The 25,324-nt window shown below is 40.1% G+C and overlaps 1 protein-coding gene across 4 annotated transcripts in view; it reads left to right on the top strand.

The window, feature by feature from the left end:
• Window positions 1–25,324, top strand: part of GRIP1 (glutamate receptor interacting protein 1) — a 695,695-nt gene that overhangs the window by 475,142 nt on the left and 195,229 nt on the right. For all 4 annotated transcript variants that reach the window (XM_027106947.1, XM_027106944.1, XM_027106943.1 and 1 more), the window contains exon 2: window positions 11,896–11,976. In XM_027106947.1, coding sequence (XP_026962748.1) covers window positions 11,896–11,976 — 81 coding nt within the window. The remainder of the gene's footprint in view (window positions 1–11,895; window positions 11,977–25,324) is intronic.

Here is a 25,324-nt window from a genome sequence, read left to right as displayed (position 1 = left end):
GCATCTTTAGGATTCTCTACATATAGTATCATGTCACCTGCAAACACTGACAGTTTTACTTCTTCTTTTCCAATATGTATTCCTTTTATTTCTTTTTCTGCTCTGGCTGCCGTGGCTAGGACTTCCAAAACTATGTTGAATAATAGTGGTGAGAGTGGACATCCTTGTCTTGTTCCTGGTCTTAGAGGAAATGCTTTCAGTTTTTCACCATTGAGAATGATGTTTGCTGTAGGTTTGTCATATATGGCCTTTATTATGTTGAGGTAGGTTCCCTCTATGTCTGCTTTCTGGAGAGTTTTTATCATAAATCGGTGTTGAATTTTGTCAGAAACTTTTTCTGTATCTATTGAGATGATCATATGGATTTTCTTCAATTTGTTAATATGGTGTATCACATTGATTGATTTGCATATACTGAAGAATCTTTGCATCCCTGGAATAAATCTCACTTGATCATGGTGTATGATCCTTTTAATGTGCTGTTGAATTCTGTTTGCTAGTATTTTGTTGAGGATTTTTGCATCTATATTCATCAATGGTATTAGTCTGTAATTTTCTTTCTTTTTAGTATCTTTGTCTGGTTTTGGTTTCAGGGTGATGGTGGCCTCATAGAATGAGTTTGGGAGTGTTCCTTCCTCTGCAGTTTTTTGGAAGAGTCGAGAAGGATGGGTGTTAGCTCTTCTCTAAATGTTTGATAGAATTCACCTGTGAAGCCATCTGGTCCTGGACTTTTGTTTGTTGGAAGATTTTTAAATACAATTTCAATTTCATTACTTGTGATTTGTCTGTTCATATTTTCTATTTCTTGCTGGTTCAGTCTTGGAAGGTTATACCTTTCTAAGAATTTGTCCATTTCTTCCAGGTTGTCCATTTTATTGGCATAGAGTTGCATGCAGTAGTCTCTTAGGATGCTTTGTATTTCTGCAGTGTCTGTTGTGACTTCTCCTTTTTCATTTCTAATTTTATTGATTTGAGTCCTCTCCCTCTTGATGAGTGTGGCTAACGGTTTATCAATTTTGTTTATCTTCTCAAAGAACCAGCTTTTAGTTTTATTGATCTTTGCTATTGTTTTCTTTGTTTCTATATCATTTATTTCTGCTCTGATCTTTATGATTTCTTTCCTTCTGCTAACTCTGGAGTTTTTTTGTTCTTCTTTCTCTAGCTCCTTTAGGTGTAAGGATAGATTGTTTATTTCAGATTTTTCTTGTTTCTTGAGGTAGGCTTATATTGCTATAAACTTCCCTCTTAGAACTGCTATTGCTGCATCCCATAGGTTTTGGATCATCATCTTTTCATGGTCATTTGTCTCTACATATTTTTTGATGTTTTCTTTGATTTCTTCAGTGATCTCTTCATTATTTGGTAACATATTGTTTAGCCTCCATATGTTTGTGTTTTTTTACGGTTTTTTCCCTGTAATTCATTTCTAATCTCCTAGAGTTGTGGTCAGAAAAGATGCTTGATATGATTTCAATTTTCTTAAATTTACCGAGGCTTCATTTGTGATCCAAGATTTGATCTATCCTGGAGAATGTTCCGTGTGCACTTTAGAAGAAAGGGTAATCTGCTCTTTTTGGATGGAATGTCCTATAAATATCAATTAGATCTATCTGCTCTATTGTGTCATTTAAAGCTTGTGATTCCTTATTAATTTTCTGTTTGGATGATCTGTCCATTGGTGTAAGTGAGGTGTTAAAGTCCCCCGCTATTATTGTGTTACTGTCGATTTCCTCTTTTATAGCTGTTAGCAGTTGCCTTATGTTTTGAGGTGCTCTGATGTTGGGTGCATATTTATTTGTAATTGTTATATCTTCTTCTTGGGTTGATCCCTTGATCATTATATAGTGTCCTTCCTTGTCTCTTGTGACATTCTTTATTTTTAAGTCTATTTTATTTGATATGAGGATTGTTACTCCAGCTTTCTTTTGATTTCCATTTGCGTGGAATATCTTTTTCCATCCCCTCACTTTCAGTCTGTATGTGTCCCTAGGTCTGAAATGGGTCTCTTGTAGACAGCATATATATGGGTCTTGCTTTTGTATCCATTCAGTAAGTCTGTGTCTTTTGGTTGGAGCATTTAATCCATTCACTTTTAAGGTAATTATTGATATGTATGTTCCTGTTACCATTTTCTTAATTGTTTTGGGTTTGTTTTTGTACCTCCTTTTCTTCTCTTATGTGTCCCACTTAGAGAAGTTCCTTTAGCATTTGTTGTAGAGCTGGTTTGGTGGTGCTGAATTCTCTTAGCTTTTGCTTGTCTGTGAAGCTTTTGATTTCTCCGTCGATTGTGAATGAGATCCTTGCTGCATAGAGTAATCTTGGTTGTAGGTTCTTCCCTTTCATCACTTTAAGTATGTCATGCCTCTGGCTTGTAGAGTTTCTGCTGAGAAATCAGCTATTAACCTTATGGGAGTTCCCTTGTATTTTATCTGTTATTTTTCCCTTGCTGCTTTCAGTAATTTTTCTTTGTCTTTAATTTTTGCCAATTTGACTGCTACGTGTCTCAGCGTGTTTCTCCTTGGGTTTATCCTGTATGGGACTCTCTGTGCTTCCTGGACTTGGGTGACTATTTCCTTTCCCATGTTAGGGAAGTTTTCCACTGTGATCCCTTCAAATATTTTCTCAGGTCCTTTCTCTCTCTCTTCGCCTTCTGGAACCCCTATAATGCAAATGTTTGTGTGATTAATGTTGTCCCAGAGGTCTCTTAGGCTGTCTTCATTGCTTTTCATTCTTTTTCCTTTATTCTGTTCTGCAGCAGTGAATTCCACCATTCTGTCTTCCAGGTCAGTTATTCATTCTTCTGCCTCAGTTATTCTGCTATTGATTCCTTCTAGTGTATTTTTCATTTCAGTTTTTGTATTGTTCATCTCTGTTTGTTTGTTCTTTAATTCTTCTAGGTCTTTGTTAGCTCTTCTAGGTCTTCTAGGTCTTCTAGGTCTTGTATCTTCTCAATCTTTGCGTCCATTCTTTTTCCGAGGTCCTGGATCATCTTCACTCTCATTATTCTGAATTCTTTTTCTGGAAGGTTGCCTATCTCCACTTCATGTAGTTGTTTTTCTGGGGTTTTATCTTGTTCCTTCATCTGGTACATAGCCCTCTGCCTTTTCATCTTGTCTGTCTTTCTGTGAATGTGATTTTCATTCCACAGGCTGCTGGATTGTAGTTCTTCTTGCTTCTGCTGTCTGCCCTCTGGTAGGTGAGGCTACCTTAGAGGCTTGTGCAAGTTTCCTGATGGGACAGACTGGTGGTGGGTAGAACTGGCTGTTGCTCTGGTGGGCAGAGCTCAGTAAAACTTTAATCCGCTTGTCTGCTGATGGGTGGGGCTGGGTTCCCTCCCTGTTGGTTGTTTGGCCTGAGGCAACCCAACACTGGAGCCTACCCCGGCTCTTTGTTGGGGCTAATGAGGGACTCTGGGAGGGCTCATACCAAGGAGTACTTCCCAGAACTTCTGCTGCCAGTGTCCTTGTCCTCACGGTGAGACACAGCCACCCCCCGCCTCTGCAGGAGACCCTCCAACACTAGCAGCTTGGCCTGGTTCAGTCTTCTATGGGGTCACTGGTCCTTCCCCTGGGTCCCAATGTACACACTACTTTTGTGTGCCCTTCAAGAGTGGAGCCTCTGTTTCCCCAGTCCTGTTGAAGTCCTGCCATCAAATCTCACTAGCCTTCGAAGTCTGATTCTGTAGGAATTCCTCCTCCCCTTGCAGGACCCCCAGGTTGGGAAGCCTGATGTGGGGCTCAGAACCTTCACTCCAGTGGGTGGACTTCTGTGGTATAAGTGTTCTCCACTTTGTGTTCACTCACCCAGCGGTTATGGGATTTGATTTTATTGTGATTGCGCCCCTCCTGCCGTCTCATGCGGCTTCTCCTTTGTCTTTGGATATCTTTTTTGGTGAGTTCCAGTGTCTTCCTGTCTATGATTGTTCAGCTGTTTTCCTCAGTTAGCATTCATTTCAGCTGTAATATTTAATCCCTGAAATGGTGATGTGATTGTGATTAATATAATTTTAGAGGACATTCTGTCAGTGTGAAGAAACCACCATACATTCGTTTTTAAAATGAAGTTTTGCTCTGTTTGGATGTTTTTTAGTGTTCAGAATCAAAAGACCTGGTCCCCTTTAAGAATATAGAGCACATCAGTGTCAGAATGAGAAAACTGTAAGGAAACCTGCAGAGTAAAGGATAGGCAATGATGCCATGCAGATGCAAAACAAATAACAAAGAGGAGAGAAATAGCTTGGAGTAGGGGGAATCATCTCTTCATAGGAGAGGGACTGTAATGGAGCAGCTCACTGCCTCTGCCTCCTGCCTTCAAGCTCAGATCTTTCTTGCTCCCTTCTGATTTAAACCTAGTTGTGTGGCCCACTTTACCCCAGTAGGGAAGGAGATGAAATTAATTTATTCTCAAAAAGTCATGCCAAAGCAATAGAGCTAAAGTCTATGTAGCACCCAGAAGCCTGTGACTCTAGGAGAGATTAAGGGTGTACTTTTCATTTGCCCTAGAGAAACAGGGTCATTTTAATCAGGAATTAAGAACTGTTTTGGATTGCAGAGGAATATTTGGCCATATCATTGAGTTTGCATTTCTTTAAATTATGCTGGGCCTTGTGCTTGTAGTTATACCTTGTCTTAATAAGTAGAGAAAGACAGAATTAAGATCTATGATCAAAACCATGTGACAGCTAGCCTTCAGGAAATCTTGCTTAAATTTTAGAGTATGCCATCAAACCAGCAAGGCAGCAAACTGAACTGGAGGTCTAATGTCAAAACGAGAGAAACATATTATCTCTGGCTGCTTTTTTGCTCCATTGTCAATCTCTGTCACTACTACAAAACTGACAGTGGAGCAAACAAGCAGGCAGAGATAATATGCAAATTAATAGCTGTAGCTCTGTGCATATGTACTCCTGTTTTCTAACAAGGACGAGTTGCATTGTCTTAGGGCTGTGGTTTGTGGTTTGTCAGCTGTTTTCAAGAGTCAAGATGCTCCTTTGTGTCCCAGTTTCTGAGTTTTATATCATTAGTATATATTGAATTTATCAAATGCTTTTTTCTGAATTGTCTGTGATAATAGTTCTCTTTATCTCCTTTGTTCTGGGAATTTTCTGAATTGCAGCAACTGATTTTCAAATGTTAACAAGAATTTGAAAAAGAATAGATATATGTATAACTGAATCACTTTGCTGTACACATGAAACTATCACAACATTGTTAACTATACTTTAATATAAAATAAAAAGTTTATAAAAATAAAAAAATAAATTCTCACTGTGGCTTTTGTAAATTTATTAAAAATAAAATGTATGCCTGGAGTATAACCCAATTGAATGTGATGAATTATTTGTCTTTTTAAAAAAATTTTTAAAGATTTAGTTTTTTAAATATATTGTCAGTTTTTCTTATTTTTTGTTCTGTTTTAGATGCACTGTGCTGTAATTTTTCTTCCTTGTAATATTTTTGTCTTACTTTTCTACCAAGACCATGTTGCTCAAACTCACAAAAAAAAAAGAGAGAGAGAGAGAGAGAAACAGACAATCTGTAGTATGTTCCCGCTGGGCTGGGATAAAATGTTCACAAGACCCAAGTACTGGAAAGATTATGGTCCCACACCACACAAAACTTCCAGGCTAGCTGAAAATTAACATTGCCTGTTTCTTGATTTTTCTGATTGCAAAATTCTGCACTAATTCATCACAGTGGAGCTACCTTTCTCCTACGGGGTCCCACCTCCACCAGTACCCTGAGCCTATGCTCATTTTGCCCCTCAGCTAATGAACCACATGCTCCAGTCTCAAACCTATGACGTAATAAGGATTCCTCCATCACCATTCACTAATGGTGAATATAAAATTGGATCTAATATGAGTCTTATTATCTTATATCCACTTTCTTAGTTTGCACATAGTAGGCACTAAAATTTGTGGAATGTAATTGAATTCTAGGGACAGATTATTTCCTTCACAATGGATTTCATTTTGTTCACTCACGAGAAACAGTTTTCTTCTGCGTTCGTAACGATGTGCATGAACGTTGTGGCATGAGCTGGCTGTCTCCCTCCCTGCTGCTAGGAAATGGTCATAATGTTTAATTGCACAAAATGCCTTTTTTTCCCTAATCAAGAAGTTGAGGGATTTTCTGGCTTAACAGGCACCTCAATTGTGCATAATTAGTTGCTAGGAATTGTTTAGCATAGACTGATTAGTCTCAGCCAAAGGAAATTAAATTTTTTTTTTTCAATAAAGCCCTGGGCTTCCCTGGTGGCGCAGTGGTTGAGAGTCCGCCTGCTGATGCAGGGCACACGGGTTCGTGCCCCGGTCCGGGAAGATCCCACATGCTGCGGAGAGGCTGGGCCCGTGAGCCATGGCCGCTGGGCCTGTGCGTCCGGAGCCTGTGCTCCGCAACAGGAGAGGCCGCAACAGTGAGAGGCCCGCGTACCACAAAAAAAATAATAAAATAAAATAAAAAATAAAGCCCTGTAAACAGCTAGAGATTCTTGAAACCATAGTCATATCCGGTTTCTCTGGGAAGCCCAGACTCTGGGAATGGGAGAAGTAGAAGGTGGAGACAAGGACCCGCCTGATTACACATGGATGCTATTTGATGCCAGGCAACCATTCAAGGTTACGAGAACATGAGGAGACATGAGTCCATTCCTCAAGATGGGTTTCTCCCAACTGCAGCATGGGCTTTGGTTGTGACGCAGAATGAAACCTTGCTTCTTAGGTGCCTGCCATTTGCTTTCCAAGTTTGTAAATACCAGCTTCACTCGGAACATGTAATCAAAACAAATGATCTGTGTTTGCCGCTTCTGTGTTTGGCACATAAGGAGAGTGGCCAAATTCGGGAAAATAAGAGGGATAGATGGGTCCCTGCCATTGTTCCGCTTCTGTTTTAAGTACATGCTTGACTAAGCCCTTTCTGTGTCTCTGTCACAGTGTCGATTCTCCATTTAATGGAGGGCATTTTCCCTAGCCTTATGGGATGTCACCGTAAAGGGGACCCGTGCTCTTTCTTGTTATGACCAACGGCAATGGGCGGCCATCATATGTGACAGTGATTATCTAGCTGCTAAGATGTCATGTTGAAAGGCTGACAGTTCTGATACCCTGATGTGCCCTTGATGATTACTTGCAGCATTCACTTCAGTGAGCAGTGACTCACTAGCTCAATGCCTCCTTTGCCCCTATAGTGACTTTCCATAAGGATCCCTTGTTAACATGATCCACCATCAAAGTCAAGGTTGGGCATCTGGTATGAAAATCAGAATTCTTTTGTTTAAAGGCATTATGTTAAAGGTTGTGCGATAAACCTTTCTGTAGTCTGAACGAAAATTAAAGGAAATATATTTTAATATTATTTTTATAAAGAGTCACAGATTTTGAACATACAATAGGGCAATACTTAATAGCTGTTAGGTGGTGATGTGGCTTTAAAAGCAATAGGGTGTAAACCTAGAAACTGAAATCAGAAGGAGGAGGCAGGGTAGCTCGTAACTAATGTTTGACTTTCTTCAGTTTGCTTACTTACAATAAATGCTCTAGTTTGAAAAGTTAAATGCAGTGTAATCATCTATCAGAAATATTTAATGAATGCATACTATGAGTCAGGCACTGTTCTAGAGACATTATCTATAGATTGATTCCTTCCTTTGTTATTTGAGCTATTTTTTAATTCACTTACATAATTAGATGGAACTGGAAAGTCTATTTAGTGTCTTCCTGATAAATCAAAGAAGTATTACCATAGATCTTATAATTCACTGAAACTTTTGAGGCCTTTACTGAGGAATAGTGAACTGTATTGGCATTTATTTTATTTTTTTAATTGAAGTATAGTTGATTTACAATGTGCTAATTTCTGCTGTACAGCAAAGTGACTCAGTTATACACATGTATACATTCTTATTTTATATTCTTTTCCATTATGGTTTATCCCAGGAGATTTGGATATAGCTCCTGGTGCTATACATTAGGACCTTGTTTATCCATTCTAAATGTAAGAGTTTGCATCTACTAACCCCAAAATTCCCAGTCCATCCCTCTCCCTCCCCCCACCCCCTGGCAACCACAAGTCTGTTCTCTATGTCTGTGAGTCTGTTTCTGTTTTGTAGATAGGTTCATTTGTGCCATATTTTAGATTCCACATATAAGTGATATCATATGATATTTGTCTTTCTCTCTCTGACTTCACTCAGTATGACAATCTCTAGGTCCATCCATGTTGCTGCAAATGGCATTATTTCATTCTTTTTTATGACTGAGTAATATTCCATTGTATATATGTGCCACATCTTCTTTATCCATTCCTCCATTGATGGACGTTTAGGTTGCTTCCATATCCCGGCTATTGTAAATAGTGCTGCATTGAACATTGGGATACATGTATCTTTTCAAATTATGGTTTTCTCCAGATATATTCCCAGGAGTGGGATTGCTGGATCACATGGTAGCTCTATTTTTAGTTTTTTTTAAGGAACCTCCATACTGTTCTCCATAGTAGCTATACCAACAGTGTAGGAGGGGTCCCTTCTCTCCACACCTTCTCCACCATTTGTTATCTGTAGACTTTTTAATGATGGCCATTCTGACCGGTGTGAAGTGGTAACCTCGTCGTACTTCTGATTTGCATTTCTCTAATAATTAGTGATGTGGAGCATCTTTTCATGTGTACTGGCATTTATTTAAAATTTTCGTCTTCAAATAAGTGACCTTAAAGGTATAACTTGGTTCTGCAGTACAATTTAAATTTACTTATTTTAGGCAAATAAGTATATGGAAGAGAGGGAAGTGAGATTTATCTATACACACAAAAGGAACTGGCTAAGATTGCTCATTTTTGTAGACTTCTCCAAAGTAATTGACTTACATGATGCCAGGTGTCTGCTGGAGTGGTGTGTCCAGTGTGGCCTGTGTGATGCCGAAATGTGTGATACCTGATAACCTATCAAATCTTGTTGTCTATCCAAAAGGAAATAACATAAGGAGGACAGAGCACAGAAATAGGAATAAAAGAAATTCAGTCTAGACTCGTTCTAGATGCAGGTCCTTCTATAAATTTTCATCTCTGGGCCTCAAATCCTGACTCTAAAATGAAAGAGTGGTCTAGAGCATCCCTTATAATCATGAGATTCTAGTGATATATCTACAAATGGCCATTAAAGGACTTAAGAGAAAACTACCATGGAAGACTCCACAGCTCTCCGTGACTGTCTGCTCCCCAGACATTCTTGCCCTTGAATATCCTATTATGGAGCCATCAGCCACTGATTCATTCAATGTCTTCCCTCTGTTTCTATCTTCAAAGTTTGAATCAAGAATTGACTTTGCGTAAATCACATCAAGAGAATTGATGCGTATTCTCTGATGGGTAGGTTTTTACAAAAGGCCTACGATGCCTCCTGGAGGTTTAAATTAAAGATATATTGTTAGGAAAAAGTTTCTTTAAAAGCAAATGTTAAAAGGCACCATGCTGCTCTGTTGCTATGCTCTCCTTAACTCATGATGAATGTTGCCGAGATTCTGCCTCACTTCCATTAAGAATTATTGCTTCCACCTTAACTTTGGTAAGCTATTCTCAGATAATATCAAACTTATTTCACTCTGGTCCTTTGACCAATGCAAATTTTGACTTCTAGGTAATTGTTTACTTCTGCCTGTGTTCAGCAAGGACACTCTTGATACTGGGAGTGAGGCTGGGCGCTGGGGAGTGGATAAGCAGAGGCTGGCCAGGTGGCCATCTATAATTCAGTTTCAACCTTTTAAGGATGTGTATAACTAGACTTCTCAGCTCTAAATCAAGGACGTTTTCAAATATAAATGAGAAAATAGTTTTACCAGGGTTGACTGCTTCTGTAATGCAAACTGAGTAAATTTCTAAAGACATGCCTCCTTAAAATAGAGCATCAAGTGCAAAACACCCCAGAGTCTCCTGGTCAAATCTCTTATTGCCCTTTAAGAAAATCCAACACTGAATTCAACCCAAGACTTTAATTGGCTGGACTCTAGACAAATTGAAAACTGAGGAAAGCCCTTAGGCTTCCAAGATGCTGTCCCCTGAAACTGGTCGTCGTGATTGGTATCTCCTGGCTCAGTGCTCTGTACTCATAAATATACAGTTTCAAAGTTTTAGATAATAAAAGGAAATACATTTTTAAACTGGTTTTATAAAGAATCCAGATTTTAACATATGGTAAGTTTGTTTTAATGGGTGCTATATAAAGCATATTGCCTGGTTATTAAATCAACACTGTGAGAAAAGAGTTCAAATACTCAGGTGGGCATGGTAGAGCAAAAGGAAGACTTTTGTAGTATAATGCTTGCATTTTGTGTTGTGGTTTGTGATTCTACTCAAAATCACATTTGCAAAGAGAAGAGTCAGAGATCTAGGATACTGCTTCCTAAGCAAAAGTGACGCTGTTAAGTGTATTGGTATCTGAAAGTTGGTAGTTTATCTTTATGGTTGGAAGAATTTAAAGAATCGTGTGACAAATGGAATAGAAACATGAAACAGCATGACTGCCATTTTTTAATTGCAGCTTACAGCAGTATTACTCTTTCGTTTTTGTCATTGCTTACAAAGACCTTGTTAGTTTTATGAAGAAATCGTGAATCATTTCAACCAGAAGAACATCCTAAAGAGGAATGGAGTTCCTCAGTTTTGCAACACAGACTACTTAGTTGGGAGAGTTATGTTCTCAGATGACTAAGTCTTGTTGCTGAATTAAATCCTTGTTATATTTAATAGTTTGCCATGCACAATAGAATGCTTTTTAATCCTTTAATGATTTCCTATCACAACAATGACAACAACCACCACAAACTAACCTGATAGTGTGGCCAGAAGTAACCTTTGGGTCATCCAGCTTGAGTAGATCTGCTAGGTCATTATTTTACATTATGTCTGCTCAGGCCAGATACATCCTATTCTTGAAAATGTTTAAGGTTGTCACTCAGACATCTCTTTTACTTTATACAAATGTCCCATGCAAACTAGAAAGAAGATATTTGCCATCCTAGATCATTATTCCTATATTCCAAGACAGACTAAATCCTTTCCTAGATTAAAAAAAAAAAATCACTTTACTTAGAATTTGATGGATCCATCGCTTGTATGATTTTGTCACCTGGTGTTTTGCTCATTCAGCTTCGTGCCTGTCACAGGTATACTAGGCTTTAGTCCTCCTGTCTCTTCAGTTGCTCTTTTTCTGGTTCTGCAAGTTATTTCCATCTCTTTCTAAAAGAGGGCACATCAGCTCATTGCAATATATGTCTTCTTTCCCCAAACCATCCTTCCTTCCCTGTTCTTAACCTAGCTTCTCTGGTCTTACTCTGAATGTCCCTGTCCCTTTATTTTCCACTGGATGCCAGTTCCTGCTTCCAAGAGGAACCCACTAATTCTGTGTCTTTATTCCCCTCCAATACTAATACTCTGTCATCTGCTTCTCTGAAATATACCATTTCATTTCCTTTGTTCTTCTACCTGTTTATTCTTAGTGCCCATTGAGCCGTTTTATTCCTTCTTTGTCTTCTGATTACTGATAGTCACCGATGCTTATTTATCAGTGAATATAGGTGACAGGCGAATAACCTGTGTATTGGATTTACAAACTTCTTACCATTCTATGCCTTCACGTGCATTATAGCTTGATCCTGACAATCCTAAGAGGTGGATGAAAAAGTATATCCCTCTTTCATAGGAGAGGAAACTGATGTTCAGAGCATTTTAAATGACTTGACCTTGTCCTATGGCCAACCCAAGGTTAGGACCCAGGTCTACAGACTCTTTCTGTTGTATCCTATCACCTCTCTCTGGCAGAAGGATTGCAGTCCATTGGAAAATCTTCACTACATTAGAAACTGGATGGAAATTAACCAAACCCTTCATTGTACCTTTGCAGATGAGAGTCCCTACACTAAATCCGCCAGCCAGACAAAACCGCCTGATGGAGCATTGGCTGTGAGGAGACAGAGCATCCCAGGTTAGACCAGACTGCTGGGTTTTTCAGCTGTTTTCCTTTTGAACCCTGTTATTTGGTGATCCTAAATAGTTCCAACTTGGTTAAAAAAAAAAAAAAAATGCTATTTCATAGGGTGGAGACTGCATTCTATACAACTTGTTCAAACAACGTTCATGAAAGCTAGACTCTGGAAAAGCTTGCAGACTTGTGAAAATTCATCTTGTGTGCAAATCCTTTGTAAAATGACTTGAATTTATATCAGCTCTCACTCATTGACTTACTTTCACCTCTGATTTCAGGGTATGATTCTCACAGCAGCATCTATCCCTTTACTGAGACAAACCGGGCATAACAAAGTGGTTCAGAATTGCTGTGGCAGATCATATATATGCTGAATAACAAATTACTCTTTTCTTCTTGTCTCGTTGAACTTGGATTTACTTCCATCGAACAACTCTTGTAGAATTCTGGGACTTTTGTTTCCTTAGGAAGCTGTGATTAGGTTCCTTGTAGTACAATAAACGATACCTACTTTTTTCAACAAAAGATTTTTCAGAAATATCTTAAAATGTCTTTATCCCAAACTTCCATATTTTGAAACTTTGAATTTGAGAATGACATAAACATTCTAAAATTAAAGGAGGAAGGAGATTCAAAATATTATTCAAACTTTATCTGAACTCGGTAATTTGTGGAAAACCTCTTATGGTAGCAACTATACTTAAGAGAAGGATTAAAAGCATTAATACGTTTAGAAATTTATCAAAATTAACGTCTTTCTATATTATATACAAGCAAATTGAGTACAGCTAAAGCTTAGTGACAGGATTCTAGAGTACAGTAGTTTAACAATCCAGGAGAAACAAAGCAGTGTTTCCAATGTTAAATTGAATGGTTTGGCAGATCTGTCAATGAAAGGGGAATTTTCCATTTGCGTAAAGAGCGAGATGAGTCCAGTTTCTGCCCTGTTCGTGATTATTATTTATTTTTATAAGAACTACATGTGGTTATTTTTATTCTTATTCTGAAGGCTTAGACTCATAGTGAAAGTACCTGGCTTAGAAAGAGGCATGTTGTGAATGTTACCTATCCTTGTTTGTGTGCTTTGAAGATTCTAAAGTAACTTGCAATTTGTAATTAGACGGCATCACCCAGTGCTGAGATTTCTTCTATTCCATCCTATAAAACGTCATTCTTAGTGCCGATCACGTTTAGAAAAACTACTGCGATCAGCTCTGTGCTGTGCTCTCTGCTTTCTCCTTGTCAGCAATAAGGAAGTACCCAAAGTTTGAAGCTCGAGAATGCCAGTTATCCATCAGTTCCTTCTTGGCCTCTCTAGTTAGCTGGTGCTCAGTACTCTGCTGGGAAGCGTTGAAGAGCCTTCCCACTGTCCTTACCACTTGATGTGGTACTAAAGAAAAGCACCGACTAGTCTCATGTTTTCCTTTCATGGGTTTTCTAGTGTTACATACTAAATTATAACACAGGTTTATGGGCCAGGCTTTTCCTTAAAGTCAATAAGTAGTTTTTAACATTACATATTAGGTACAGAGAAGTTGTTAATTATAATCCTTAGTTCATGACATACAGTGATTCTTCGTAATAGACTTTTTCCTTTTGTTCTTCCTCAGGTCAGTTTTTAAGTCACTGGAATCAGGAACCTTTTTTGTAGGCTTCAGGGGTTATTCTCCTGGAGTTTGAACATGAACAAACACCCTTTTGTTCTCTCTTAGAAGGCAGCAGCCAGAAGGGTTGGGCGTCCTCAAAATCTTCTTAATTATTTAGAACAGCCCAAGAGAAAAAAAGAGTTCACCAGCCGGAAGGCTAAGAAACCAAAGCGATTAATAACTGATGAGGACTTACTGTTATATCTTAAGAAATAACAGTAAATTAGGGAACTTCTTGGAAACTGCGTCCTGACTGAGTTCTGACACTTGGAGTTCTGAACCTTTACTGTCTTACCTAAAAATCCCCATTAATTCTTGTTCTGGCAAAAAAAAAAAAGGGACTCTCCCCTGATCTTTGGCCAAATAGTTAAGTCAAAGGGAGATCTAATCCAGCATCCAGAAATCTTAACCAGTCACCTACCATGGCAACCTTTATCCCTGTGAAGTCAGAGAGAGAGAGAGGGAAATGCGCAGAGACCTGGAAAATGCACGCTCTTTATTATTTGCTGGCGCTTCGGCTGAAAAATCCCAAAGTGTCCTCCCGAGGAATGAAGGTGGACCCCGGGGAGCTAAAAGAGCAAAATCAAAGTTTACAGCCTGTTTTTTTTTTGTTTTTTTTTTTTTAGCAGTACACGGGCCTCTCACTGTTGTGGCCTCTCCCACTGCGGAGCACAGGCTCCGGACGTGCAGGCTCAGCGGCCATGGCTCACAGGCCTAGCTGCTACGCGGCATGTGGGATCTTCCCAGAACGGGGCACGAACCCGCGTCCCCTGCATCGGCAGGCGGACTCCCAACCACTGCACCACCAGGGAAGCCCTACAGCCTGTTTTTCTTTCTCCTGTGCTTACCTCCCAACCTCACTTCCCTCAAAAGTATTATCACCACCCTGGTAGCAAGGAAAGATGTGTGTAAAGAAAAAAGGCACCAAGGAACTGAAAAAGGCGTAAAGGAAAGCATGGCTCCTCTACCGGCCCCTGGATCTCCTCAGTGCAAAGGCACTTCTCAGGGCAGATTTTGGTGCCCCAATTCCTGGGCGGTAAGCAAACACCCAGAAGCTGGAATTTTAAAGGAGCTATGGCTTTTCCTCACATCTCTCCCCACCGATCCAATGATGGTGATTGAATTGGATCGTTCATGTGAACACTTTCTCTGATGGAAGGGGGGGAGGTGTAAGGGAGGAAGAGTATAAGGTAGTGGACGGCATTTTAAAGCTCTCTATACACGTTTTTATGAAAGCGTAAGCTGTTCTTTGAAACTAATTCTATAGAGACCTGATGCTTCCTGGAATAAATATTTGTACACATATACATAGATAAGGTTTCTTAACATGGGTTCCACTATTTCCATGGCATAACAAAGCGTAACTTTTAATAATTCTGACCCAGAGAAGTGACCCTGAATGTTAACAAAAATATAAATTGCTTTTCATTCATATCAAAATCTACTACCACTGTCTAAACTCAAGATTGCTATAGCAGTTATTTTATAATCACAAGTCAAATATGTGTCCTTCATGAAATGACAATTCTAACTGTAAATCCTTTCGGCCCACTCCCGTCTCTTCTCAAAAAAGGGAATGGATTAAACATCTCTTAGGAGCCAAATGCATTTGATTTGGATAAAGGGGAAATGCATTTTTCTTGTTATTTGGAAACGTCATTTTAATCGTGTCTCTTATGGCATAATGTGTAAAAAAAAGGTTTTTTAGTCTTTCATAAGGTTTTGTAAAATTTTTAATAACCATGCTAGTAAAAAAGAAATGACACGACTATCTATGACACTGAAGTTTAAATTTAAAGACTTAACATTCTGTTTAAAACTATTAAGGAGGCATATTTCAGTCTCACTTCCGCTCATTTTTTGAGCTCATTTTTGATGAATTCCAAGTACAAAGCTATTTTGAACTAACAGATTCTACTACACATCTATGATTATTAAAAAGAATCTGTTCGTCTGATCTTCCTTTATTTGAGAGATTACTGGTGAATCAGAGTTTGAGCACCTGAGGGTTTGTCCAGATTATTACAGGATATCTGTATGATTCTTGGATTAGCATATTTTACAATAATTTGTGGCTTTAGCCACTTAGAGATGAGGCATTTAATCGTGTCTGTCTAATGTTCATGAACGGAAAAGACAGGATACTATACTAGACCTGAAGGCCTAGAGTTAGCGTATTATTTATTTGATTCACATACTTTTTCCAGGTAGGATAGCTTTCTTTGTTTATGCTAGTTTTGACAAAGAATTCTGGGCAATTCATAAAAGCAGGAAGATGTCAAGTGTTCACACCCATTGTCATTTCCAAACTTTGGTGCCCCAGGAAAATTATCTTAGCTCTGTAGCCAAAATGAGCCCTCAAAAATTTGTGTGGGAATTTTTTTTCCTCCTAGAATATGAGAAAAGACATTTATCAATTTGGTCATAATTAAATGAAGATGATATGTCTTTCTTGCTTCTCACATTTGAGTATTTGCAGAGGGTGTACAGATATGGAGCTGAGAGTCTGAAATGCCCATGAGCCCAAGATGTATACACTCACGCTGTTTAGAATACATCGAGGAAGCATTGACACCTACCTAAAAGTCAAAGTGTGGAAAATAATACAGTGCCCTTGGTATCACAGAGAAGCTGGCAACCTTGAATTAAGGGGGAAGGACAGGAATTTTGAAGGTTCTGCCCTCCCTGTTCAGCATTTTCCTCTTTGTTAACACACAATTTGACACTTCATTGGTCTAAATTTTCATGATTGTAGTAGATATATAGTGTGACATTTACAATAGGATTTTATAGCTCTAACACTCTTCAGGTGGATGAAGGGCATTTCCTCTGATTTTCGGGCCTGGTTCTCCTTCCTCTGTTTAGTTCCACCATTGAGCTGCTCCAAGAAATGGGCGAGTCTCACAGATGGGAAACCAAACTCAGTTGACTCAAGCAAGTATGTCATGTCATACAAAGCACGGTGCTGCACGATGCCTACGTGTATCAAATCGTCACATTGTACACTTTAAATGTCTTACAATTCTGTCAGTTACGTAGAGAATTTCAAAGGCCAGAGGTCTCTCCCCCAAGTCTCTTTTGTTCCTGTTTGAACAGAAAATGTCTGTGCGATCCTCTAACACCTAAAGAGAAAGTCTGAGCACAATTTAACAATAAAATCGACAGGATGAGAGCGATTCATTCGAGAACGTGTGCTGCTATAGAAAAAAGGCCACAAAAAATATGCAACAATAGCTGGAGTCTGTAAATAGAGTGATGCAAAGCAGAACTTATTACTTCTTATGGCAGGTACGCATGAAGGATTTCCCCCGGAGAGCTGATCCACTTTGCTCTGTGGTACACCCTGAGTTCTCAAATAGCACTGGGCAAAACGAGCAGCTTGATTTGTGTGTTCAGTGCTGCAGCTTTCATTAGCGATTCAGACAAATGACAGTCTATTACGTTTGAACCTCTCTCCTGCCTTCGTAGACACGGGTGAAATATAATGAAGTGGTACCTAGGCAGCAAATGATTTTTAAACAATAGTTCTTTCAGCATGCAGTTTAGGGGAAATTATTTGTAATGAATTAGTTCTGTGCTTGGATATTCCCTGAGCCCCGCTGTGTTCCAGGAGTGGTGGCATTTGGTCAATGTCGTGCTCTGGGTACACGAAGTCATAAGAATGACTCTGACGACGGCCAGCACAGCTTCCCAGTGTCTGGAAACATTTCACGAGGAGGCTCAAGGAGACGTGCACAAGAGCCACAGGAGAAAGTCTTTTCTGTCTACTACTTTGGCACTGAAGATAAATGAATTCTCCCGCTCCCCAGGTTAGGGAGACCTTCAGTTCAGGGTGTTTTAATTAAGTGACTTTAGAGAATTTGGCTGGGTGCAAGCTCTATGGATAAAATAGATAACCAACAAGGACCTTCTGTGTAGCACAGGGAACTCTACTCAATATTCTGTAATAACCTATATGGGAAAAGAATCTGAAAAAGAATGAATATATGTATGGGTATAACTGAATCACTATGCTATACACCTGAAACTAACACAACATTGTAAATCAACTATACTCCAGTAAAATTTTTTTAAAATAGTTGCTCTGTAAAAAAAAATAATAATAAAAGAGTTGTATGGATTGATTGGCACTAGGGAAAGAAAAGAACCATCCTACACAGTTTAATGTAGAATAGAGCAGTTGAGCTCATTAATACTCCTTTCTTATTAGGGCTGACATGACTTAGAACAGCCCCCCAATTTCAGTCGTGTCATCTTCATAATGTTTGTTATATATGTTTGTTCCACCTTGACTATAATTAATATGATTTTAAGTAAATTTAAATTGATTCACTTTTTTCCTTATCTTTATCCTAAGCTTTATTATCTTGAATTTGATATGCTAATTATATTTTTCTAATATAAGTTTTTAAAAATTATAACTGAAAATTTTTTTTTAAGTTTTATGTGTTCCCTCAAATATATCCGTCAATGTTTACATACACTATACTTTGGGAAACACTGGCTTGGAGTGAGATTCTTCTCCAAAGAAATGCCTTTGAGAACTTCAGTTTGTCAGTATATTGATGAGTAGTCGTTGATTTATAGTGCAGAAATGGGGCGTTTGGACGGGAGTGGAAGTCATTTGGAGCTTTTGCTATAAAATGGAAAGAAATGCTGATAGCGAGGAGGGAGAACAATATTAACCCAAAGCCTAAGAAATAACAAGAATGCAGTGATCACAAGAGTAACCTAATCTAGAAAGAGAGAGTGAGGGAAGCCATAGATAAATTATAAAAATACTGGTTGTCATTCATTTCATGCTGTGTTCCAAGTATTGGCCTAACCATTTTGATAAATAATGTTGCGTTTCTTCCACAACACCTGCAGGAACTAAGTTTTGTTCATTTCCCTCTAACAGTCGAGGGAACAAGTTCGGAGAGCTAAAGTAACATGCCAAGGTCATAGGGCTAGAAAGTAGTGGACAAAATAAAATTTTATCTGAAATGCATTTAGGTAACAATGAATTTCTACCAGAGTCCTGAGCAGTGAGTGAAAGAAGGTGGTGAGAATTCTTAATGAGAGTGAGGTGTAAAGACTGCCTCCTAGTGGCCAATGGAGCCTCTGCTCTCAAGTAATGTAAGAAAATGTAAGGTGGGCAGGAGCCTGTGTGGGTGGCCTCTGTCTGTCCAAGTTGCAGAATCTGTCTCAGTCATCACTGACTGTGCCCTTGATTACAGGTGGGTCAGTGAGTAGAGGCTGCGCTCATAGGGGTCATGCCATTATTTAAGTAACTGAGGGCTAGCAGAAACTGAGGAAGCAGGCTGCTAGTTTGCTTTCGGCTGTGCTGTCATCTATTCTATACATTTGTAATTTTCAAGGAAAAAACCTGAAATTGCCGAAGCAGGCTTTTAAATACTTGTTCTTGAACAGGTAACACCATAACTCTCTGCTTTGTGTTTCGCTTCTAAAACCTTAGAATAATACAGAGTTTTAAGGTAACACTGAATGAGTAAAATGAGTCACTTTGCTCTGTGGCAGAGCATTTCACCTGGCAAATAGATTTCTAAAATCAGTTCACATAGATCTCCCAATATCCGATTCAATGAGTAAAGACTGACTCTGGGCCATGTGCTCAGTCTATACATTTTCAATTCTCTTAATAGTAAACATTCTTGTACATTTCTAAGGACTCTTACTGAGCTAGATGGTAAACGGATGTTAGGAAGATTTCTGCTTCAGAACCGGGGGGGCAGAGGGGGGAAACTTTATAGCACCTGGAAAGTCTTTTTCTCTTTAGGAGTTTGATTACTCGCCTGGTGCCGTCCTGCCTTCTGCAGGTAAATGTAAACTGCTTACACATTGATTCCATGCATTTCACCCTTGCATATTTCAACGCACGGCCTTTATTTTTCCTCCAGCCAATCCTTTACTTGCTCCCTAAGGCCATTATAACTAAAATGATCCTCACTCATTTTTTATATGTGCCTAGTAGTGTTCCAGAAGCTAGCAGTATCCTACAAGCCTCTGTCCTCCTGGAGTTGGCATGCTAGTGGAGAGACTTGGCATTCAACAAGCACTGACTGCCTAACATAAGGTCAGGCTGTGCTAAGTGCAGTAAAGTGAAATAAACTAGTATAAGGTGTAGAGAGTGGTGGGCAGAAAGACCTGGACTCTGTGTTTGAAAAGAAAGTCAAGGATAGCCTCAGTCAGGCAGTAACAACTGAGTGAGCCTAAAATGAGGGGTGAACCCATAAGGGTCTGGGGAAAGAGGATTCTAGGCCAAAAAGAACAGCCAATACAAAGGCCCTGAGGTCAGAACAAGCTTGGCTTGTTAAAGAAACTGAGAGAAGGCCAGCATGGCCAGAAAGGATGAAGCAATGCTGAGAGTGGCAGCAGATGAGGTTGGAGAGAGGGAGAGACAAAGGTAGGTTCTGTAGAACTTGTAGCCAAGGTAAGAGCTTCAGTTTTATTCTTGGTGTGACAAGAAACCATTGCAAGGATTGAACAGTTGAGGTACTGATGCATTTCTTTTTAAATCTCTCTAGCGTCTATATGGAAAATAGACTTTAAGGAGACAGGAGCAGAGACAGGGAGATCAGTTGCCATTGTACTATTTCACTCAAGAAATGATGGTGTCTTGGACTAGGATGATGGAGGTAGAGGTAGTAAAAATGGTCAAATTAGATGTGGAATGTGAGAGGAAGAGAGGAGTCTGGGATGAGTCCAAGGGTTTTGCTCTTAACTGGGTAAGTAGTGATGCCATTTACTGAGACAGACCCTGGGGAAGAAATGGATCAGTGGAAGGGGGAAGTAGGGAACTCAGAGGAAAGGTCAGTGCAGATATAAATTTTGGAGCAATCAGTTTGTATTTACACCCTTGGGGATGAGGGGTACCATCTTCGTAGTGCAGATAGATGGAGATGGGGTCCAAGGTCTGAGCCTGGGGCTTCCAGCCTTCCGAGGTCAGCCATGAAGGAAGTTTCAGCAAAAGACTTGAAGAAACGGAGGCAGTAGGAGCAGAAGCAGGAGAATGTGGTGCCCTGGAATCCAAGTTAAGAACCACATGGGACCAAGGAGGGAGAGAAAAACTGAACCAAGTATTGATGGTAAGGTGAATAAGACGAGGACTGAGAATTGGCTAAAGGATTGTGTAAGAAGAGAGTTTGTAGTGGACCCTAACTAGAGAGGCGTCAGTCAAGTGGTGCTTTGAGTGGGCTGAGGTGAGAATAGGACCTAAGTAAACAGAGTCAGAGAATGTGCACAACTCTTTCAGAATTTCAAAACACTTGGACTTCCCTGGTGGTGCAGTGGCTAAGAATCTGCCTGCCAGTGCAGGGGACACGGGTTCAAGCCCCAGTCAGGGAAGATCCCACGTGCCGCGGAGCAACTAAGCCCATGCGCCACAACTACTGAAGCCCACACTGCAGAGCCCGCGAGCCACAACTACTGAACCCGTGAGCCACAACTGCTGAAGCCCGCGTGCCTAGAGCCCGTGCTCCGCAACAAGAGAAGCCACCGCAATGAGAGGCCCGCGCACCGCAACGAAGAGTAGCCCCCGCTCGCCCGCGCGCAGCAGCGAAGACCCAACGCAGCCAAAAATAAATTAATTAATTTTTTAAAAAATGTTTTTTCAAAAGACTCTATCAAGAGGAGCAGAAAAATGGGACAGTAGCCGGAGGGGGCATGTGGTCTCGGGGAGACTCCCTTTTTAAATACAGGAGAGGATACAGCGTGTTGTGTGCTGACCGTGGTTGATCTAGTGGAGTGGGAGAAATTGACGCAGGAGGGAAAGGGAATGAAAGCGAAAGCAAAACCTTTGAAGAGGCTCCAGGGGGGGCATCCAGCATGCAGTGGAGGTGTCAGCAGGAGGTCAGGCAGATGAATCCAGAGGCACAGGGGCAGGAAGATTATGGTAGGTTTCCCGCTAAGCAGATATGTGAGTCCTCTTCTGACTGCTCTGTTTTCTTCTGGAAATAATAGGTGAGGTCATCACAGAGAGGAAGGAGGGGAAGGGTTGTAGACTGAGGAGGAGGTGTCATTTCAAAGGCTGGGAGAGTGGATTGCCTTGGGCAACGTCCAAGGATTACCCTGCAGCCTTGTAGATGCCTAACTAAATAGAGGCCTCTTCTCTCTTAAAAACCTGACTTCTTCAGATCAAAAACGGATGAAATGAACTTACACATCTGATGCTGATGCCCCGTGTCGTCCCCACATATCATATTCCATCTCCCCATGGAGCTCTCCTACAGCTTCTGACTTTCATAAGCATTTCTTTTTATGAACACCCACAATATCATGTGTTTTTATTAAACCTTCTGGCAGGTTAGCTCATTCTGTTTCAAGTCGCTCTGCAATTATTTTCCTGGGTTCTAGACTTACCTCTAATTTAAGGTTACAGTCCCTTTATATTCAAGAAAATGTTTCTTTGTTTAAAGTTCTCCCACCAAGCTTTGCCCAGCAGGGTTCATAACTGGGTGCGGTCCATGGTTGTCGTATGAAAGACTTCTCTCATCACCTGCTTTAGGATCTGATCACTGTTATGCACCAAACCTTACGAGACACTGAGATGGAATGATGAAGCATGGCTTGTAGTACACTTACTGGTCTTTCTCTTCCAAACACTGTCCGCACGCGCACACACACACACACATCTTTCCTTCTGTTTTCCTCTTTCAGTATAGGAAACTTCACATCTAACCTCTTCTGCTTCAATATTTTTAGAGACAGGAAACTTACTATCTTACAAGGTAACCCCTGCTTTTTAAAATCTGTGTGTGTTAGGAAGTATTCCTTAGGCCAACAGGCTGAGGATTCCCACCTTATACCTCTACCCATTGGCTCTTCTAATTCTTCTGAACTTCCCCAAAGTCTTTCGAGTACTTTAATGCACCTATCAGCTCCTCCCTGAGCCGTCATTGTTGTTTAACCAGATAGAGCATGTTCCTTCCTTCAGCCTGGCCTTCTGTGACATGTTTTTCACACCCTGGTAGCCTTTCTCCATTTTGTCAATGCTCTCTTGCATGTGGCAGCCAAAACCGAATCCTTCCTCCAGCTAAAGAGCGCAGAGTATAAGAAAACCAGTACCTTCCCTGATCTGGGTGTTCTACTCAATTAGTGCAGATTAAGATTGTATTTTTGAATGAAATAATGATGTTTGTTTAGACTGAACTTTCAGTCAATAGGCCTTATTCTCATGAATATCCCTCAAGAGCTAGGCTTCCTGCCTTGAACAGTAGCACTTCGTATAATGCTGGCCAACACTGTACCCTTTGTTCTACACATGTATTTCTGTTATATTCCGCTAGGAAGATTTGAGAAGAGGAGAGGAGGAGGGGTACTAACAATTGTTGAGCATCAATTGTGTACCAGTCTAATTTATTCAAAAGAGGTATTTAATGATCTCAATTTTATGGAGGAAGAAATTAAGGCTCACTGAGGCTTAAGTAACTTGTGCAAGTTCATCCAGCAACAAAGCTGATATTTGAGTTTAGATTAGTTTAATCCAAAGCCCCTCATCTTTCAGCTCTTGTTCCCAGCTCTCAAATGATTCAGCTCATCTTTCCAACATAGTGGAAATAGTCTCTGTTCCTGCACATCACATATATTTGCCACTGTCTTAGCAGTGAATTAGCCATAAATTTGACAAGCATCTAACAATGTTAAGAATTTTGAGTGTACCGTGCTTTGTGACCGCCTAGGGGGGTGGGATAGGGAGGGTGGGAGCGAGACACAAGAGGGAGGGGATATGAAGATATATGTATACGTATAGCTGATTCACTTTGTTATGCAGCAGAAACTAACACCATTGTAAAGCAATTATACTTAATAAAAATGTTAAAAAATAATAAGAAAAGAGGGCTTCCCTGGTGGCGCAGTGGTTGAGAGTCCACCTGCCGATGCAGGGGACACGGGTTCGTGCCTCGGTCCGGGAAGATCCCACATGCTGCGGAGCGGCTGGGCCCATGAGCCATGGCTGCGGAGCCTGTGCTCCAGGGAGAGGCCACAACAGTGAGAGGCCCGCGTACCACAAAAAAAAAAAAAAGGACAAAGAATGATAAGAAAAGAAAAGAATCTTGAGCATAGCAGTCAGTACCAAGGACAGAGCTCTGCGGCAGCACCACCACCACCACCACCAGAAACCTTGATCCTCCCCCATCAACAATGACTTTCGGCCTTTTGGGTATCATCCTCAGTGAGCTTCAAAGCCACCAGCTTTTAGTTCATGGTACTCTGTTCTGCCCACAAGTTATCATGAGAGATCTTTCTCAAATCCCACTGAAATATTCAAATATGTATTTACATTATATTGTCTTTATATATAGGTATCCCTTGGAGATACTACAGGTTCAGTTCCAGACCACCGCAATGAAGCGAATATCACGATAAAGCAAGTCACACAAACTTTTTGGTTTCCCATTGTATATAAAAGTATGTTTACACTATACTGTAGTCTATTAAGTGTGCAATATCATTATGTCTAAAAAAAACCAATGTACATATCTTAATTTAGAAATACTTTATTGCTAAAAATGCTAACCATCATCTAAACCTTCAGTGAGTTGTAATGTTTTTGCTGGTGGAGGGTCTTGCCTCAGTGCTTATGGCAGCTGACTGATCAGGGTGGTAGCTGCTGAAGGGTGGGGTGGCTGTGGCACCTTCTTAACATAAGACAACCATGACGTTTGCCACATCAATTGGCTCTTCCCTTCATGAACAATTTCTCTGTAGTGTGAAATGATGTTTGATAATATTTTACCCACAGTAGAACTTCTTTCAAAATTGGAGTCAATCCTCTCATACCCCGCCACTGCTTTATCAACTAAGTTTATGTAATATTCTAAATCTTTTGTTATCATTTCAACAGTCTTCACAGTGTCTTCGTCAGGAAAAGATCCATCTCAAGAAACCACTTCCTTTGCTCATCCGCAAGAAACCACTCCTCATCCATGAAAGTTGTATCAGAGATTATAACAACTCAGTCACATCTTCAGTCTCCACTTCTAATTGTATTTTTCTTGCTATTTCCGCCACATCTGTAGTCACTTCCTCCACTAAAGTCTTGAACCCCTCAAAGTCATCCAGGAGGGTTGGAATCAACTTCTTCCAAATTCCTAATAATGTTGATATTTTGACTTCTTCCCATGAATCAGGAATGTTCTTCATGGCATCTAAGAATGGTGAATTCTTTCCAGAAGGTTTTCAAGTTACTTTGCCCAGATCCATCAAAGGAATCACTCTCTGTGGCAGCTATAGCCTTACAAAATGTATAAGATTAAATAATAAGACTTGAAAGTCAAAATTACCCCTTGATCCGTGGGCTACAGAATGGATGCTGTGTTAGCAGGCATGAAAACATTAATCTCATTGTAGATCTCCATCAGAGCTCTTGGGTGACCAGGTGCTCATATTTTAAAAGAAATATTTTTTTCTGAGCAGTAGGTTTCAACAGTGGGCTTAAAATATTCAGTAACGATGTGGTCAACAAATGTGCTGTCATCCAGCCTTTGTTGTTCCATTTATAGAGCATAGGTGGAGTAGATTTAGCCTAATTCTTAAGGGCCCTAGGATTTTTGGAGTAGCAAATGAGAATTGGCTTCAACTTAAAGTTACCAACTGCATTAGCTCCTGACTGACAAGAGAATCAGCCTGTCCTTTGACTCTCTGAAGCCAGGCATTGACTTCTCCTCTCCAGCTATGAAAGTCCTAGATGGCATCTTCTT

This window comes from Aethalodelphis obliquidens, unplaced genomic scaffold (assembly GCF_003676395.1).
Source record: "Aethalodelphis obliquidens isolate GAN/ISIS:26980383/991018 unplaced genomic scaffold, ASM367639v1 scaffold8, whole genome shotgun sequence".
Taxonomy (NCBI): Eukaryota; Metazoa; Chordata; class Mammalia; order Artiodactyla; family Delphinidae; genus Aethalodelphis; species Aethalodelphis obliquidens.
The sequence above is the reverse complement of the archived record's forward strand: the minus strand, read 5'-3'. Positions and strand labels throughout refer to the sequence as shown.